Source organism: Papaver somniferum, unplaced genomic scaffold, assembly GCF_003573695.1.
Source record: "Papaver somniferum cultivar HN1 unplaced genomic scaffold, ASM357369v1 unplaced-scaffold_132, whole genome shotgun sequence".
Lineage (NCBI taxonomy): Eukaryota > Viridiplantae > Streptophyta > Magnoliopsida > Ranunculales > Papaveraceae > Papaver > Papaver somniferum.
In genome coordinates, this window is record NW_020622381.1 from 19,370,138 (window position 1) to 19,390,508 (window position 20,371).

Below are 20,371 nucleotides of genomic sequence, written 5' to 3' on the forward strand. Positions count from 1 at the left end.
CATCGTCGTTTTCTTTTTACTTTGATAAAGAAGGGGTAATTTAGTCTGTGAGTGATTAAAGTAGTTACACAGTTTGGGTGAAATACCCTTAGAACATCTCCAAGAAAGGGCGGATCTATTTATTTTTAGTGACATATAGGATTTTAAATCCTCGTTTGGCATAAATCCATCTCTAATAGTAGGGTCTTACAAGTTAAGAGGGACCAATTAATAATTATGAAGGAGTTCAAGAAAGTGTTATCCGCATTTCCGGTTACACCTCCACGTCATGTTATGAGGTCCTGTATTTACTCTATGTGTAGACCCCATAAATAAAAGGACTAAATAAAAAGTCCGCATAAGATTTTTTACACCTTCTGTTGGAGATGCTCTTAGAACATTGAATTTGAATTCCTGGTCATTAGAACAATGATGATATTTTACTTGTCTTATCACCCAGGAATTCAAATCCAAGGTCTATTTAACAAAAAAAAAAATTGTATTTTAAATAATTTTTGGACTAAACTGTATCTAGTTAACTCGGGATGGACTTATCCGTATTTTTTGACGCGTTTTTGGACTAAACCATCTTTTCCTCTTGTAAAAGGCGTTAGCCATGTACATCGCACCTGCGGCGCTGTTTTAGGACCGTCTCTGTCCCCATCACCACTTTGTACTCTACTTGAATTCAGAAACTCATACCTATAACCTATAAATGTCGTCATTGGAGTAGTTAAAATCATCGATTTTTAAGCTACTCGATACACGCTAGTTTGCCGTGGGGATTGACAATTCCTCACGGATTCAGAGTTTTGGCAAACTTTAAGTCATATTGTTCGAGTTTTGACAAGTTCCAAGTCAAACTTTCTCCAGTTTTGATAAATACAACCAACTTTTCCAGTTTCGACGTTAGTAGCAGTGTATATGATCAACGTTACTCCAAATCTCTAGTAAGTATATCTGAGTATTAGGCCGAATTTTGGCGAGTTCCAAATCTTAATTTATTGCTCCTCGCTCCACAACCGAGTAGGAGCAAGGAGCGAATTAAACTACTTTAGCCATCATCAAATTAACTCATTCGGAAAAGCATTAGAAATCGAATAGAGTACAAAATCATGACTTACTTTCAACATATTCATCATTATAAATCAACGAGTCTCCTATACATATGGTTTACATGCCCATGCATAAATGAACCTTAACATAACATGAAGTTTCATGAAAACAAATGAAGGGTTATTCATAACCCTGTTAATATTTGCAGAAACGAATAAAAAATGAAAACTCTATCCCTTACTTAGATCAAGATGTCTTTCACATTTTGTAAGGTTCCCACGAAATTGACTGTGCAGCTTTTCTTCTCTTCTTGCATTCTGTTGTTTCAGAACTATATATCAAGGTGGGGAAGGATTTGATATGAAGGAAATATATAGTTGAGCCATGCAACGATCTAAGGAAGGAAGTGCTGCGGACTATATCTGGTTTTAAACTGACGGCCAATCTTTCCTGATGTCAAAGGTGTAGTTCATCTCTAAGTAGCGTTTATTATCATCATCCACAAACTGCAAGTACGAATTGGAAGAGTTGTAAATAACTTTATAAGATTTTAGTTGGAGCTCAAAAGCAATAACTCAAAGAGCAATGCGTAGTTTCTAATTCCAATGACAAAACAAGAAGGTTTTTTCTTTACTTTTCTCCAAAGAACTGAACACAAAATCACAGTTACATGCTTAACCATATTTTGCATAGACAATCTCTTTAGTTTTCAGATACGATTTTTCAGGAACATTTCATCATAATAGGGTCGCTACACATTTGCCAAACTTTCAGTCCACTATTAGGCTTATAGGTTCCCCATAAACAAAATATCAAAGCTATAAGTTCATTTCCCAGTGAAAAAACAATATCATTAAGAGCAAACTGAGTCCAGAATTGGTAACTTTGGAGGGAATTATTTCTTAAGACTTGCATTTTATATATAAGCAATAAACAAAAGGAAAAATATATTAAAATCGAGTCATTTCAATGCTTTTGTATATAAAATTTCCAATTTGATGTACATATGCATATGCCATATCATAATGTTGGATTCTGAAAACTTGGTGGTGGAAACTTGTAACAACACAAGTGTCACTGTCATAAATCTAGGTGTATAACAAGCAAAGTGATGTAAGAGCATTTCTTGGCAACTTTCGGATTTCTTAGCAAATGAATTAAGAGAGAGCTCACTACCTTTGTTCTAGCAGCAGTTTTATTGTTGAACAAAATAAAAACAAAGAGAAAGCTTAGTACCTTTGTTCTAGCAGAATATGATCCTCTAGCAAAAATACCAGAAGGAGTGATTTCTTCAGGCATCTCATGAGTGTATGCCTCTGCTTGAGGACTGAAAACTCCAAGCATTTCTTTTCTTCTATCAACTAAAGTACAAACAATGTTCAAAATCAATTATATCGCAGATGATGCATACTGTTTGAAAACTTAATCTTACAATGATTCATCAGTAGATGCTAATAAAATAAGGTTGTTTTCTTGAGGGCAATAGAAACAAATGCGAGAAGAAATGGGTTTTCACCTTTCATCCCAGTTTTCCAAACTGTGTTGGTATATTTTAGGCCTGAAACAATGTTGTTGTTGACTGTGAACGAGAATTTTAAGCTGTAACGACTACCTTCCTTTAGGGTAAACCATAAACCTTTTGGGTTACCAACCTCAGGAATTGATAAAACAAGATCAGACCTATCAGGGGAGAGAATCGCAAGACTAAGGATCTTAACATCTGGTTCCAGAGATTCTGCAGTAATAGAAACCAACCCATGAATTTTGATTATTCCTAGGAATTGCAGATCAAATGAACACTCTACCCAGTACCAACTACCAAGTTTATTAGGAAGCATTACAAAGTTCAAACTGTGTGCACCTATCTCTAATAGTTATGGCAGTTTTTCTGCTTTTCTGAATAAAGCTCCCTATCCGCATTGCAAAAATGATTTTGGTACAAGTGATCACGAAGTATATTATTAAACAAGCAAATGGCCACATCAAAGTATACTAAAAGAAATAGAGAAATGTGTTTCAAATTTCAACCTTTATCCCAAACCATTTTATTTTCATATGAAATACATAAGTAATGTGCAGTGAGAAAATTCAAATAATTTACAAATTTGTAGATATAAGAGGAGATTAAGTACATGACCTGCTAGTCCTAGATGGCAATTGAGTCTCATTTACTTGAGGTTATTAATTCGAGTCCACGGGCTGATCTATAAAAAAATAAAGAAAATATAAGGAAATGTAAGTACATACCTCCAACAGTTTCAAGATCAACACTTCCAAGTAGCTGCTCTTTCCACCTTCTTAGACTCTCATCTTCCTGAAATCACAAACATAAATAAATTTCTATGAGGTCTAATCTTTTAATTATCAAAACAAAATCATGATTTCAAAAATACCAGCATTAGTCAACTGAGCAAACCTTATCCAATTCAAGTTGTTGTTTGATACTTTTAGGAGGACCCAAATCTATCTTCTCGTCATCGTCATCATCCTCTTGATCAGTAGTATAAGCAGAAGTGCAGTCTTTCCTTTGTTTCTCACTTATCTTCTTGTCTTCTGATGCACTAACAACATCATCTTGTGCTTTATCAGTTTGTAGTGTTGTTGTCACTTCAGAGACTCCTCCATTGTTCATATTTGAACCCTCTTTTGCATCATCAAATTTCATGTTTTCAGACAAATTTGAAGCACCTCCAACACCCAAAGACATCAGAAAAACATCACCCACGGGAAAAAACCCACTAAATCAAATTACAAAAACCCCCAAAACCAACAATTAAGAATAGCAGCAACACCACTCCGCGATGGAAAATACACTCTAAATCAGCTCTATGTAGGAAGACTTTTGGTATTCTTGTGAAAATGGAAACCCACCCAAAGAACTAGTATTAAAGACGAACCAAATTTGCCATTTTTTCAAAAATGTAGAAAGTCGTTGAAAGTTGGAGACAAGAACAGAGCGAGATGGGTTGGTTGAGACTTGAGAGAGGTTTGATGAAGCATCAATAATAGGCGGGGAAGTGAATGTGTATATGCGATAGAAAGAGAGAGAGATGTGGAGAGATCGTGAAGGGCACTTAGCAAGATTACATTATTCACCAAGGGCACGATTGATTAATTTTTTAAAGTAAGACCTAACAACAACAATACTAATGCACAGCCTGATATTGGGTGGATAGTTTGCTTGACTTCTGATTTCTGACCCTTTCCCTTGAAAATTCTACGTGTTTAGATGGTTAGAGCAACTGCAATGGTGCGATCAAAACCAAAGACCAAAAAAAAACGATCAAATTTGAGTTTAGTCCGTGGTGTTGCACTAGGGTGGAAGAGTAAATTTGGTCGAGCACACATATAATGTTCGCTCGGGAAAAAAGTATACATCAGGATCACTTTATATATCCGCCCCATCACAGGATCACTTTATACATCCGTCCCATCAACCAGGATCACTTTATACATCCGCCCCATCACAAGATCACTTTATACACCCGCCCCATTGCAGGATCACTTTATACGTTCGCTCGACTATATTTAGTTTTGGTCTTGGTCCCAGACCAAATATATTCTGGGATTTGGTTTTGATCTAGCTTTTAGTCTTTAGTCCGTCCCACTGTGTTTCGTTTCTGAACCATATTTATGGGTTTGATCGTCCACTGTGGTTGCTCTTAGGCTGACTCTCACGGAGAAAAGAAGTGGGAACACAAAACCGTAGTTTAAAGTTTGGTTCTCTTTCTCCATGTTCGAATGCACGGATCGTTAGACCATCTCCAATGAGGGAAGTGGGAATTCCTCGGATTTTGGCAACAAATCTTTCTGACGTGTAAAGCAATAAGGGAAGACCATGTCATCGATCGGTAAATTATATACCGATCCTAAAACAGTTTCATGACCACAAAACAATTTACCGACAAGTACTTTTGGTGTGGATTTTAAAATGAATAGTGATAGGTGAAATGAATACCTATAGGTGAAAAGAATACCTATAGGTGAAATGAATACCGATTGATGTTTTGATAAAAAATATTAATCGGTGAAATGTTTACCGATCGTCATTTTATTCCCCTATCGACCTATTGTTTACCTATCGGTGAACATTTTGTGTTATCCCTTATTCCCCTATTCCCTAATCAAATTCCCTATATATGAGGAAGGGAAACAGGGTTTAAGGGAATTCCCAAGCCAGTAAGAGATGGTATTTCCCATATATATAAGGGTATAAATCCTCATTGGAGATGGTCTTATGGGAAGATTAATAGAGGCGACTCGCTGAAAAAAGTGAAAAAGCGAGGATCCAATCCTCGCTGAAATATATTATTAACCGCCGCATTATTAAATAAGATATGTGCGAGGATTAAAATCCTCAACAAAGTCTTTTTTCTCTCCCTCGCCACTATACTTAAGCATTCCTACGCCCAACGTGACACCATTTTACATATGGCAAGGGGAATGTTCCATAAGAGTCGGCCTAAATAAGAAAAATGATTTACCGATCGGAAGATGGAACATGCAGAAATTTTTTAAAGGATATATAAAGGGTATACTGAATGCAGAAATATTTTAAGTTTCAGAATAATTTTAAGTTTCATTTTAACAATCGATGGATGTGGATGCTTCTATAAACCGATTGCAATAATCGGCATATATATAGGTTATATTGGTCATTTGTAACCTATAAAACATGAAGAAAAATTGGGCATTTTCTTTAACCAGAATCGGTTTATATGAATATCCACATTGACCGATTCTGGGTTGGTTGAAGAACATCAAGGAAAAATAGGCCGACGTGTATTTTCATGTGGGCGATTGTGCAAAATCAGCCGATGTAGACATTTATATTAGTTGATTCTGGGTAAATCCAGAAAACCCAAACTTTTGAAAATTTTCAATTTTGGATGTTAGAAGCAATCAAAAACCTGACTAAGAGGAATTGGTTGATAGAAAAATATCTAAGAGAGTGGAATTTAATAGATTTACTTGAAGTTTTTAAATTTTAAAAGTGAGGATAACTTAATACTTTCATCTCTTTTAGACATCTCTTATTATTTTCATCTAGGTGAGTAGAGAAAATGATAGGCTCCAAATAAATGGCATGGGACCAAAATTAGTCAGGATGACTTATGACACTTAATCTTAAACTTACGTTGTTAGAGCATAGCTCGGTCAACCTCGCATGCGTTGTTATATCAAGCATGTTTGTCAATGTTAGTGATCAAAACTATGAGTCTTGATTTCTAGTCTACATAGCTAAGTCTCGGTCTCGGAAAAGTGTAGTTGAGCTCAAGGACTTCATGGCGATTCATCATACAACGACGAAGATCTACTCAAGGAACCGTGGAACTTCATCAACAAAAAGGTATGTGGAGACTTGAACTTATATATCACTCAAAAGTCTATCTATTCTATCTCCTACTTTTTATGAGACAAAAATTCGTATGCTATATAGACTGGATCATACAAATTTGACATTTCGAGCGGAGTATTCACTACTTATCTTTTTCTCGAAATCATGTGTTGGTAAAGCGTTTCGCTTTGATCAAGTTTATCTTCACCTAGTGACGGAAGTCATGAAAAGTTTCAATTACTTTCAGAATTGCTCTGACGTGAAACGGTCTGTGAATAACGTCTATATAACGTCCTCTGAGAATGTCTCAGGGATTGGAATGAGAGTTTAGATTACATAACCATGTATTCCTTAATCCGAAGTTTTCAAACTTTGTTGGTTGAGAGAAACCGAAGGAATTGGCTTTGTCAAGTCCGCGAACCCAGTCTGCGAACTCAGTCCGCGAACTGACGGAAGTTCTCTTACCGAGAATTTCTATTGGATTTTCCAAAAACTCGTTTGTGTGTTTAGTCCGCGAACCTAGTCCACGAACTGGCGGAAGTCTCTCTGCCGAGATTTTCTGCTGAGTTTGGAAAATTCTGCCGGTTTCCTTAAGTCCGCGAACTTGTTTGTGAGCTTAAGTGGTTATGATCTAAATATGTGCTCTGAACATGAAACTTAAATTACTAAGGAATGCTTTATGCAAACCGTGGCTATAAAGTTCATGAGCTGATTCATCGAATCGAATCATCTTTGTTTCAATTGTGTCTTGTGTAGTTACATAAGATCTCATAGCAATTGAACAACTCTCTAACTAGTTCATTTGAGTCAATTGAACTAGTTATGGTGAAGAAAAACTAGGTTAATATGAAATGGTCATATGGTTAACCTTTTGGGTTACTATGTTGAACCAACATACACGTACACGTTTGGGAATGGTTTTCACAAACCCAGTAAACGTCTACCCAAGTGTGTGTGACAAGCTAAGTTTTCGATCTAACGGTTGAGAAATATTATCTTGAATCTAAATCAGGTTTTCATCTAACGGTGAATATGGATTACTTTGTAACTAAGGCAAAACCCTGATTTGAAGGCTATATAAAGGAGACAGCTAGCATTGGGAAAAACTAATCCCCACACGTCTCTGTGATACTAGTGCGCTCGCTAGAGTCGATTCTCCTTTAACCTTTGGTTTTCTTCTCTAAAACCAGGTTACCGACTTAAAGACTTCATTGGGATTGTGAAGCCAGACCGATACTACTTTTATCATAGTTGTGTCATCTGATCTTGCATCTTCTATCGTACGAGTATAATCTATTGATTGGCTTGAGATCGTGAGAGTTATCAGATAGGAAAGATAAAGAAATCACAAACATCTTCGTCTCACTATTTGTGATTCCTCGACAAACCGCTTGTATAGTCAAGAAGGATTGTTGAGAGGTGATTGATTAATCTAGGATGTTCTTCGGGAATATAAGACCGGGTTATTAATTGGTTCCTGTTCCCCTTGATTTTATATCTTAAGACGGAACAAAACCTAGGGTTTTTCTGTGGGAGACAGATTTATCCTTTGATAGACTTTTATGCGTGAGACATATTTGTTTATTATCAGGTCTGCAATTTTGGGTTGCAGCAACTCTTAGTTGTGGGTGAGATCAGCTAAGGAAATCAAGTGCGCGGTGTCCTCCTGGGATCAGAGGCGTATGAGTACAACTGTACCTTGAATTAGTGGGAGGGGATTCAACTATAGTCCAGTCCGAAGTTATCTTGGAGTAGGCTAGTGTCTGTAGCTGATGTAGTTTTTACAGTGGTAAATAAGATGTTCGATTCTCAGACTTATAAAGATTTGATTTTAGACTTAATTTTGATTTCACTTAGAAAATTTGTAAAAGATGATAACAATGTTACCAGAGACTGGGACTCAGGATTCCACCAATTATAGCTCAAATAGAATATTGACTTTGTTTCTTTGCCAAGGTAGATTTTTGAAAAGCAACGACTGTAAATCTAAAGCATGGGATATCAAAAGACTTAACCTAAGTATAACCCATCAATTGAAATCACAACCATTCAATAAAAACCATAAAACAATTAATAATTCATGCAAAAAGTCATGAAAGAATTAAATATAATTACAACACGCATGAAATATGGCTTCTTCCGACATCCCAGTGTTGGAGTTTAGCTCCTCATATTATTCACGTGCTCAAAATAGTTGTTCATAGCTCAAATAGGTGAAAAACAAGAGAAAACTAATAAAGCAGAAAGTTTGCAACGCTGCGTAGGCGTTACAAACAGCTCTTACAACGGGTTTTGAACTGTTACAGAGAAAAGATGACAAGCTTATGATATTGTGATGTATTACTGTCGAACAGCGATACTTCTGTTGTGCTGTTTAAGTAAGACTGCTTCTGCGACTGTCCTCGTCTGTCCAATGTTCTTCAGCTTCTCTTCTTCACCAGCAGCAGGTGATTCCTGCAACTTCTCCTGTGTTTCTCTTCTCCGATTCTATCGACCCCAAACTCTCCCAAAGTCTCGATCCCCTTCTATGACTTGAAACCATCTATTTATACACCACCAGGACGATTAAATCTCCAAGATATCTTCTAACTAAATCCCTTTTTTTCTTTGCTCTCAAGCCACGGGATTTTCTCTTCTAAGCTTCACGTATCTTTCCCGATCAATCCAAAATCTCTATAGATATGATGAAAGTAAATCTTCCAAGAATATTCTTTCTTTTCTTCGCCGAGACTTCCAAATATAGCATCAGTAGGTACCAAATGGAAACCCGATATATATAGCTTTTCCCCGTTTTATCGAAAAAGGATGCTTAGATTAATCTTCTTCGAATCAGAGCCCATTACCAACCCTGTTACGATGTAACAGGCCCAAACTACCCTAAACCCGTGAATAACTTCAACCGAAACTCTCCAAACGTTCTCCAGAAAACTTCGCAGTACAGGCGAGGAATATTCTTCGCGTTAACTCTCCTATTTCTTCGAAAGAAAACTCCTTACCATTTCTGTCTTGTCGCAACTCGTTGGTATAATTTCATTCACATGAAAAACTCCGGCAAACTCTCTCTCGAATCCTTCCCAGAAAAATTCAGGCAAACTCTCCTATGTTCATTGTCAAACTCGATATCCAGCCCAAAACAGTCCATTATATCACCCATACGGAGCCTGTTTAATCCAATCAAGTCCATCCCAACACAATCCCGCCATTGAATCTCGCTAAATCTCTCCTCAAATTCGAACAGAATTATGCAGGAGTGAAGTTCAGTTTCCCGCCAAATTTAAATATTTAAACTGTTGAAGATGGAGTGCCCTTATCCTCTGATGGGGTACCGATAGTAACTGCCCTGGGTTACCCCTTATCAATTGGGTACCCCTTATCCATTTGTGGGGTTCTTCAATGATTTTCTCCCACGAGCGCAAATACCACTTTTCGAGCCAATTTTTCCACACATGTTTATTTCTCCAAAAATACCTACAAAGACATAAAATACCAAAATAAGTACAAAAACGGGTACTAACAATATGGAAAATCGAGATCAAAATAGACACATAAATGTGTCTATCAAAAACCTCCAAACTTATTATTTGCTAGTCCCGAGCAAATCAAATCTGGAAAATAAAATCCTAACTCACTGTCGCAGGCATCGTCGGTTGCATTTAGCGTATGCAACAAGCCTTTAAACCCCAAGGTGGCCCTAGTGGCCGAGTTATAGTCTCGGGAGGGCTTACAAGAGATATACCCACAAAACCTTTACACTTCAGACCCTAGCTATCTATGCAGAACCTTGGAATAGCAATAAAGAACCTCCTTGGTTGGCATACTCTCATTGATTACAAGAGGAAGTACCCTGATGCGAAATTCCAATTTTTGTACACGAGTTTGCACTCAAGCATACTAAAATTCATATATAAGTGACAGAGATCTACTCAGATAGTCGCACTATGGACATCAATATCCGGAGTCAATAAATCACATAGATAGATTGAGAGATGGATATAGAGAAAAATTTATATGGTTTTGATGTTGACTAGGTGAACGGTGTTTCTCATATCTGTCTGAAGGCCACTGCCAAAATGAACCTATCCTAATGGACTGAGACACTGGCCTGACTAATATGAACACGACTGGCATATACGAGGGAACCAGTGGTCGATAATCCTAACTCTAGGTCAACACAACTGGCATATACAAGGGTACCAGTGGTCGACTTTATTGAATTTGGTCTGGTCTCAATTTTTTTTCTTCTTCTTTTGGTATCTCAATCGCTCTATTTCACCCTAGTAATGGTAACAACTTGATTCGTGAGCCCCACCTAATCACTTAGAGAAACATATTTTAAAAAGAAAACAAAATAAAAACAGAAGTGAACAGGACTCAACGAGATATGGTGAAACTATCACGTTATTTCTAACACCTGAGCTCTGTGCTTTTATGAATAGACTCTTTAGATGTTTCCATCTAATCAGATTGGTTCCTCAACTCCTACAACCAAGATGCTTCCATCCACTTAGATTGGTTAGTGCCATCCTTAATAAGCATAAATTTCTAGGCTCTGGAGTTTATTAATGCAACTAAAAAGTTTCTCCCATACCCCCAAACTTAAATCTAACATTGTCCTCAATGTCCAAAAGATAAAATTTAAAGCATGAACAAGGAGAAAATGTTACCATTTGAAGCAAAAGAGTTAAGGAAAGATATTACCGTGTTGCATGAGCATGGGTTACCTCCCAAGAAGTGCTAAATTTAAAGTCTTCAGCCAGACGTCAAATACCACAAAATGGCTAATTACCTTTCAAATCATATATCAATAGTCGAAACAACTGTGTGTCAACAAAATAAAATAAAATTGCCACAATTATTAGACAACTGCACCAAATCAGAAAAATGAACATATAGAGCACATCCTCATCCAAGGTTTTCTGCAAGACAACTGGGTTTTTTTGTGGTGCCCACTTGGGCTTGATATGAGTGTCTTGACAAACAGATTCTTCTAAACTATGAGTTTCTAGTTCATGGATTTCCTCTTGGACAGTATCAGGAGGATCAGGTTGTGGAATCGGAAGAGACTCAAGTAATACCTCAGGCACACTAGGCTCGAGTCCCAAGTTAGGGACTTTTAATGGGGATACTTGACCATCACTACCCCCAAACTTACGGTAGTCAGTATTCTCGGACAAACCTCTAACTATTGCTTGAATTTCCGGATCCTCAGAGTCTTTAAAATACTCAAGAGCTTTTTCTAGTTCAGTAGTTTGGTCACCTAACTGACTTAAGATAATCTCATCAAATTCATCCAAAGAATCATCCAATAAAGTGTCGTCCCAATTATTCTGAATTAGATCCTGAACTAAAGTGTTGATCATATTCACTTCCTCCAAGTCATCAGAAGGTTGTCTATTAACATTAAAGACATTTAGTTCAGTGGTCATATTACCAAAGGATATGTTCATAAGCCCGGTCCTACAGTTGATGATGGCATTAGTTGTGGCTAAAAATGGGCGACCTAAAATCACCGGAATTTGAGCACTATGGTCCTGAACAGGCTGAGTATCTAGAACAACGAAATCCACCGGATAAATAAACTTATCAACCTCAATCAGAACATCCTCTATGATACCACGAGGTACTTTGACAGACCTATCCGCTAATTGCAGTGTCATTTTTGTCGGTTTCAACTCTCCAAGACCTAGTTGGGTGTACACATGGTAAGGAAGTAAGTTAACACTAGCTCCTAAGTCAAGTAATGCCTTATCAACCATGTGATTACCAATCGTACAAGATATGGTGGGGCATCCAGGGTATTTATACTTGGGGGATGTTTGGTTCAGAAGGATTGAACTTACCTGGACAGCTAAAGAGGCTTTCTTATGGACATTAAGCTTACGCTTTCGTGTACAAAGGTACTTAAGAAACTTGGCATAAGCGGGCATTTGCCTAATTGCTTCTAATAAAGGGATGTTAATGTTTACCTGCTTAAATATCTCCAGTATTTCGTTGAAAGTCGACTCTCTCTTTGTTGGAGCTAACAACTTTGGATTTGGGGCTCTGGGCACAAAACGAGACCTACCAGGAACCGCATTGGCATCACTAGAAGCTTTGTCAGTCTCTTCAGCTAGTGGTTCCTCTTGGTCCTCTGGGGAACTAGAATGGGAACTAGAAGGTGGATCACAGTATGTACACTATTAGGCATGTATACCTTATTGTCTACCGTTTTACCACTCCTAAGGGTTGTTATCGAATGGATTCATCTAGGATTAGGTATTGGTTGACTAGGGAACTTACATTTTTCCCTCTCTTGCAAAGACTCATCAATTAGACTAATCTGGGTTTTTTATCTCGGAAATAGCCTGAGAGTTTTCTTGTAAACCTTTCTCAACCGATTGTTTAAACACTGGAGTGTTATGAGATAAGATGGTTAGAGACTCTTCTAAACTCATGATTTTCTTATATGAAAGGTTTTGATACTGATCTGACCCTAAATGGTTCTTAGTATACCCAAACGTCAAGGGAGCCTGAGAATTACTAGACTGGCCTTGATGCTGGCCCTTAGGCCATGAAAAATTAGGATGGTCTCTCCAACCAGGGTTATAAGTCTCATAATATGGATCAAATCTCTGACAGTTTTCAAACCTAGAGTTGTTATAAAGAGCATGTGCTTGCTCTTAGTATCTGGCATGGTGTGATCCTTGATTCATTTCTAAGGCCTCTAGACGCCTAAGAATATCTGACCCATAATCAACTCTATTGATCCTATGGATAGGATTTCTAGGTATTTCTGGTTCTCTCATTGAATCCCATTCCCTAGTTTTCTCAGCTAACTCGATGAACTCGTCAAAACATTCATCTGGGTCTTGATGGGTAAATTCTCCACCACTAATTGTTTCTACCTGTATACTGGTTTCACTATCAAGGCCCTCATATAAAATTTGGGCCATGTGGGCTTTTTCAAAGCCGTGATGTGGACACTGGTATAACAATTCACTAAACCTTTCTACATAATCATGAAGTTTTTCACTTAATTTCTGCTTAAAGGTTTGGATAGACTGCCGAACAACGGAAGTCTTATGGTATATGTAGAATTTCTTAACAAATTCCTCTACAAGACCATCCCAGGTGGTAATTGTTTTAGAAGGAATAAAATGATACCACTCTTTGGTTTTCGCATCGAGAGAGAAGTGAAACAAACGTAACCTAAGCACATCTTTGGAGACATTCGGATAGTTCATTTTGTCACAAATCATTTCAAAGTCTCTTATGTGGGTATACGGGCTCTCATTCTCTAACCCCCTAAAGGTACGAAGCATGCCAATAGTCTCAGGTCTAATATCAAATTGGATCGTAGAAGCTGGTAGAACTACACCTGGATCACGCAATACTCTAGACGGGTTCAAACGATCCCTTAGGGTTTTCACTGGGACCTCAACATCCTTTTCCTCAACCATTTTGGCAAAAATAGAAGTATTAAGGATATTTTCCTCACCGTGAGAAGAACGTCCAAAATTAGGACTTTCTAGATTAAGGTAGTAAAGATTCTTGTTTCCTAAAATATCACTTCTAGGTTTTTCACGCATAAACCATCCTAGAGCGTCTCTCTTACGTTCTGGCATACAAGAATTCAACCAAAAACTGTGCACATGCAAATGCTGGGGTTCGTTAATTTAGGTGAGCTTGGGTTACCTGCAACAAAATATACCTACAGTCAAAGACTGGTCACAGGTACTGGGCTGAGGTTTGTGGTGTTTCTGATGATAACGCCCAGAGGGTTCACCGTACTAAACCACGTGATTTCATAAAATCGGTGTCAGACGATGCAATATGAAGTGCACGTGTGCTTTCGTGTTTGTGTTTTTTTTTAACAATTAATAAAGTACTAAAAATAAACAAACAAATAAACAAAAATTACAAAGAAATAAAGAAACTAATAAAAATAAGATAAAAGTCTAAAAATAAAATCTTCAGTTCCTTTCTTTTTGTAAGGCAAGTTCAACTTTCGACGTTTCGCTTCAAGTCAATCCTGCACAACAAAAACAAAAATACCAAAGACGTAAAATAGAACAAAAAATAATAAAAATAAAATAAATATATATAAAACCTAAAAAGATTTCAAAACCTAAAAGCTAAACCTAAATACAAGTCTGCGTCGGCGGCGCCAAAAACTGATGTAGTTTTTACAGTGGTAAATAAGATGTTCGATTCTCAGACTTATAAAGATTTGATTTTAGACTTAATTTTGATTTCACTTAGAAAATTTGTAAAAGATGATAACAATGTTACGAGAGACTGGGACTCAGGATTCCACCAATAAATTCATTCATGCGCTTCATATATTTATTATAGACAATTATAGCTCAAATAGAATATTAACTTTGTTTCTTTGCCAAGGTAGATTTTTGAAAAGCAACGACTGTAAATCTAAAGCATGGGATATCAAAAGACTTAACCTAAGTATAACCCATCAATTGAAATCACAACCATTCAATAAAAACCATGAAACAATTAATAATCCATGCAAAAAGTCATGAAAGAATTAAATATAATTACCACACGCATGAAATATGGCTTCCTCCGTCATCCCAGTGTTGGAGTTTAGCTCCTCATATTATTCACGTGCTCAAAATAGTTGTTCATAGCTCAAATAGGTTAAAAACAAGAGAAAACTAATAAAGCAGACTGTTTGCAACGCTGTGCAGGCGTTACAAACAGCTCTTACAACGGGTTTTGAACTATTACATAGGAAAGATGACAAGCTTATGATATGTGTGATGTATTATTGTTGAACGTTGTGCTGTTTAAGTAAGACTGCCTCTGCGACTCTCCTAGTCTGTCCAATGTTCTTCAGCTTCTCTTCTTCACCAGCAGCAGGTGATTCCTGCAACTTCTCCTGTGTTTCTCTGCTCCGATTCTATCGACCCCAAACTCTCCCAAAGTCTCGATCCCCTTCTATGACTTGAAACCATCTATTTATACACCACCAGGACGATTAAATCTCCAAGATATCTTCTAACTAAATACCTTTTTTTCTTTGCTCTCAAGCCACGGGATTTTCTCTCCTAAGCTTCACGTATATTTCCCGATCAATCCAAAATCTCTATAGATATGATGAAAGTAAATCTTCCAAGAATATTCTTTCTTCTATTCGCCGAGAATTCCAAATATAGCATCAGTAGGTACCAAATGGAAACCCGATATATATAGCTTTTCCCCGTTTTATCGACAAAGGATGCTTAGATTAATCTTCTTCGAATCAGAGCCCATTACCAACCCTGTTACGATGTAACAGGCCCAAACTACCCTAAACCCGTGAATAACTTTAACCGAAACTCTCCAAAAGTTCTCCAGAAAACTTCGCAGTACAGGCGAGGAATATTCTTCGCGTTAACTCTCCTATTTCTTCGAAAGCAAACTCCTTACCATTTCTGTCTTGTCGAAACTGGTTGGTATAAATTCATTCACTAGAAAAACTCCGGCAAACTCTCTCTCGAATCCTTCCCAGAAAATTCCGGCAAACTCTCCTATGTTCATTGTCAAACTCGATATCCAGCCCAAAACAGTCCATTCAATCACCCATACCGAGCCTGTTTAATCCAATCAAGTCCATCCCAACACAATCCCGCCATTGAATCTCGCTAAATCTCTCCTCAAATTCGAACAGAATTATGCAGAAGTGAAGTTCAGTTTCCCGCCAAATTTAAATATTTAAACTGTTGAAGATGGAGTGCCCTTATCCTCTGATGGGGTGCCGATAGTAACTGCCCTGGGTTACCCCTTATCAATTGGGTACCCCTTATCCATTTGTGGGGTGTCTTCAGTGATTTTCTCGCACGAGCACAAATACCACTTTTCGAGCCAATTTTTCCACACATGTTTATTTCTCCAAAAATACCTACAAAGACATAAAATACCAAAATAAGTACAAAAATGGGTACTAACAATATAGAAAATCGAGATCAAAATAGACACATAAATGCGTCTATCAAATACCCCCAAACTTATTATTTTCTAGTTCCGAGCAAATCAAATCTGGAAAATAAAATCCTAACTCACTGTCGCAGGCATCGTCGGTTGCATTTAGAGTATGCAACAAGCCTTTAAACCCCTAGGTGGCCCTAGTGGCCGAGTTATAGTCTCGGGAGGGCTTACAAGAGATATACTCAAAAAACCTTTACACTTCAGACCCTAGCTATCTATGCAGAACCTTGGAATAACAATAAAGAACCTCCTTGGTTGGCATACTCTCATTGATTACAAGAGGAAGTACCCTGATGCGAAATTCCAATTGTTGTACACGAGTTTGCGCTCAAGCATACTAAAATTCATATATAAGTGACAGAGCTCTACTCAGATAGTCGCACTATGGACATCAATATACGAAGTTAACAAATCACATAAATAGATTGAGAGATGGATATAGAGAAAAACATAGATGGTTTTGATGTTGACTAGGTGAACGGTGTTTCTCATATCTGTCTGAAGGCCACTGCCAAAATGAACCTATCCTGATGGACTGAGACACTGGTCTGACTAATATCAACACGACTGGCATATACAAGGAAACCAGTGGTCGATAATCCTAACTCTAGGTCAACACAACTGGCATATACAAGGGTACCAGTGGTCGACTTTATTGAATTTGGTCTGGTCTCAAAAAAAAATTCTTCTTTTTTTGGTATCTCAATCGCTCTATTTCACCATAGAAATGGTAACAACTTGATTCGTGAGCCTCACCTAATCACTTAGAGAAACATATTTTAAAAAGAAAACAAAATAAAAACAGAAGTGAACAGGACTCAACGAGATATGGCGAAACTATCACGTTATTTCTAACACCTGAGCTCTGTGCTTTTATGAATAGACTCTTTAGATGTTTCCATCTAATCAGATTGGTTCCTCAACTCCTACAACCAAGATGCTTCCATCCACTTAGATTGGTTAGTGCCATCCTTAATAAGCATAAATTTCTAGGCTCTGGAGTTTATTAATGCAACTAAAAAGTTTCTCCCATACCCCCAAACTTAAATCTAACATTGTCCTCAATGTCCAAAAGATAAAATTTAAAGCATGAACAAGGAGAAAATGTTAGCATTTGAAGCAAAAGAGTTAAGGAAAGATATTACCGTGTTGCATGAGCATGGGTTACCTCCCAAGAAGTGCTAAATTTAAAGTCTTCAGCCAGTCGTCAAATACCACAAAATGGCTAATTACCTTTCAAATCATATATCAATAGTCGAAACAACTGTGTGTCAACAAAATAAAATAAAATTGCCACAATTATTAGACAACTGCACCAAATCAGAAAAATGAACAGATAGAGCACATCCTCATCCAAGGTTTTCTGCAAGACAACTGGGTTTTTTTGTGGTGCCCACTTGGGCTTCATATGAATGTCTTGACAAACAGATTCTTCTAAACTATGAGTTTCTAGTTCCTGGATTTCCTCTTGGACAGTATCAGGAGGATCAGGTTGTGGAGTCGGAAGAGACTCAAGTAATACCTCAGGCACACTAGGCTCGAGTCCAAAGTTAGGGACTTTTAATGGGGATACTTGACCATCACTACCCCCAAACTTAGGGTAGTCAGTATTCTCGGACAAACCTCTAACTATTCCTTGAATTTCCGGATCCTCAGAGTCTTTAAAATACTCAAGAGCTTCTTCTAGTTCAGTAGTTTGGTCACCTAACTGACTTAAGAGAATCTCATCAAATTCATCCAAAGAATCATCCAATAAAGTGTCGTCCAAATTATCCTGAATTAGATCCTGAACTAAAGTGTTGTTCATAAGCCCGGTCCTACAGTTGATGATGGCATTAGCTGTGGCTAAAAATGGGCGACCTAAAATCACCAGAATTTGAGCACTAGGGTCCTGAACAGGCTGAGTATCTAGAACAATGAAATCCACCGGATAAATAAACTTATCAACCTCAATCAAAACATCCTCTATGATACCACGAGGTACTTTGACAGACCTATCCGCTAATTGCAATGTCATTTTTGTCGGTTTCAACTCTCCCAGACCTAGTTGGGTGTACACATGGTAAGGAAGTAAATTAACACTAGCTCCTAAGTCAAGTAATGCCTTATCAACCATGTGATTACCAATCGTACAAGATATGGTGGGGCATCCAGGGTCTTTATACTTGGGGGATGTTTGGTTCAGAAGGATTGAACTTACCTGGACAGCTAAAAAGGCTTTCTTATGGACATTAAGCTTACGCTTTCGTGTACAAAGGTACTTAAGAAACTTGGCATCAGCGGGCATTTGCCTAATTGCTTCTAATAAAGGGATGTTAATGTTTACCTGCTTAAATATCTCCAGTATTTCGTTGAAAGTCAACTCTCTCTTTGTTGGAGCTAACAACTGTGGATATGGGGCTCTGGGCACAAAACGAGGCCTATAAGGAACCCCATTGGCATCACTAGAAGATTTGTCAGTCTCTTCAGCTAGTGGTTCCTCTTGGTCCTATGGGGAACTAGAATGAGAACTAGAAGGTGGATCTACAGTATGTCCACTATTAGGCATGTATACCTTATTGTCTACCGTTTTACCACTCTTAAGGGTTGTTATCGGATGGATTCAATTAGGATTAGGTATTGGTTGACTAGGTAACTTACCTTTTTCCCTCTCTTGCAAAGACTCAGCAATTAGACTAACCTGGGTTTTTATCTCGGAAATAGCCTGAGAGTTTTCCTGTAAACCTTTCTCAACCAATTGTTTAAACATTGCAGTGTTATGAGATAAGATGGTTAGAGACTCTTCTAAACTCATGATTTTCTTATCTGAAAGGTTTTGATACTGATCTGACCCTAAATGGTTCTTAGTATACCCAAACGTCGAGGGAGCCCGAGAATTAATAGACTGGCCTTGATGCTGGCCCTTAGACCATGAAATATTAGGATGGTCTCTCCAACCAGGGTTATAAGTCTCAGAATATGGATCAAATATCTGACGGTTTTCAAACCTAGAGTTGTTATAAAGATAATGTGCTTGCTCTTCTTATTTAGCATGGTGTGATCCTTGATTCGTTTCTAAGGCCTCTATACGCCTAAGAATATCTGACCCATAATCAACTCTATCGATCCTATGAATAGGATTTCTAGGTATTTTTGTTTCTCTCATTGAATCCCATTGCCTAGTTTTCTCGGCTAACTCGATGACCTCGTCAAAACATTCATCTGGGTCTTGATGGGTAAATTCTCCACCACTAATTGTTTCTACCTGCATACGGGTTTCACTATCAAGGCCCTCATATAAAATTTGGGCCATGTGGGCTTTTTCAAAGCCGTGATGTGGACACTGGTATAACAATTCACTAAACCTTTCTACATAATCATGAAGTTTTTCACCTAATTTCTGCTTAAAGGTTTGGATAGACTGTCGAACAACAACAGTCTTATGGTGTGGGTAGAATTTCTTAACAAATGCCTCTACAAGACAATCCCAGGTGGTAATTATTTTAGAAGGAATAAAATGATACCACTCTTTGGCTTTCGCATCGAGAGAAAAGTGAAACAAACGTAACCTAAGCACATCTTTGGAGACATTCGGATCTTCCAAGAATATTCTTTCTTCTATTCGCCGAGAATTCCAAATATAGCATCAGTAGGTACCAAATGGAAACCCGATATATATAGCTTTTCCCTGTTTTATCGAAAATGGATGCTTAGCTTAATCTTCTTCGAATCAGAGCCCATTACCAATCCTGTTACGATGTAACAGGCCCAAACTACCCTAAACCCGTGAATAACTTCAACCGAAACTCTCCAAAAGTTCTCCAGAAAACTTCGCAGTACAGGCGAGGAATATTCTTCGCGTTAACCCTCATATTTCTTCGAAAGCAAACTCCTTACCATTTCTGTCTTGTCGCAACTGGTTGGTATAAATTCATTCACATGAAAAACTCCGGCAAACTCTCTCTCGAATCCTTGCCAGAAAATTCCGGAAAACTCTCCTCTGTTCATTGTCAAACTCGATATCCATCCCAAAACAGCCCATTCAATCACCCA

General features: G+C 37.7%; 1 protein-coding gene across 1 annotated transcript; it reads right to left on the reverse strand.

Annotated features, from left to right (window-relative positions):
- Nucleotides 1-1,114: 1,114 nt before the first annotated feature.
- On the reverse strand, nucleotides 1,115-4,069 carry LOC113333320 (rho GDP-dissociation inhibitor 1-like). The gene is made up of 5 exons (XM_026579831.1): nucleotides 3,452-4,069; nucleotides 3,283-3,349; nucleotides 2,552-2,770; nucleotides 2,272-2,396; nucleotides 1,115-1,541 (listed from the first exon to the last, which is right to left on the reverse strand). The coding sequence occupies exons 1-5, from the start codon at nucleotides 3,740-3,742 to the stop codon at nucleotides 1,464-1,466; spliced, it is 780 nt and encodes a 259-aa protein (XP_026435616.1). The 5' UTR covers nucleotides 3,743-4,069; the 3' UTR covers nucleotides 1,115-1,463.
- Between the last annotated feature and the right edge of the window lie 16,302 nt (nucleotides 4,070-20,371).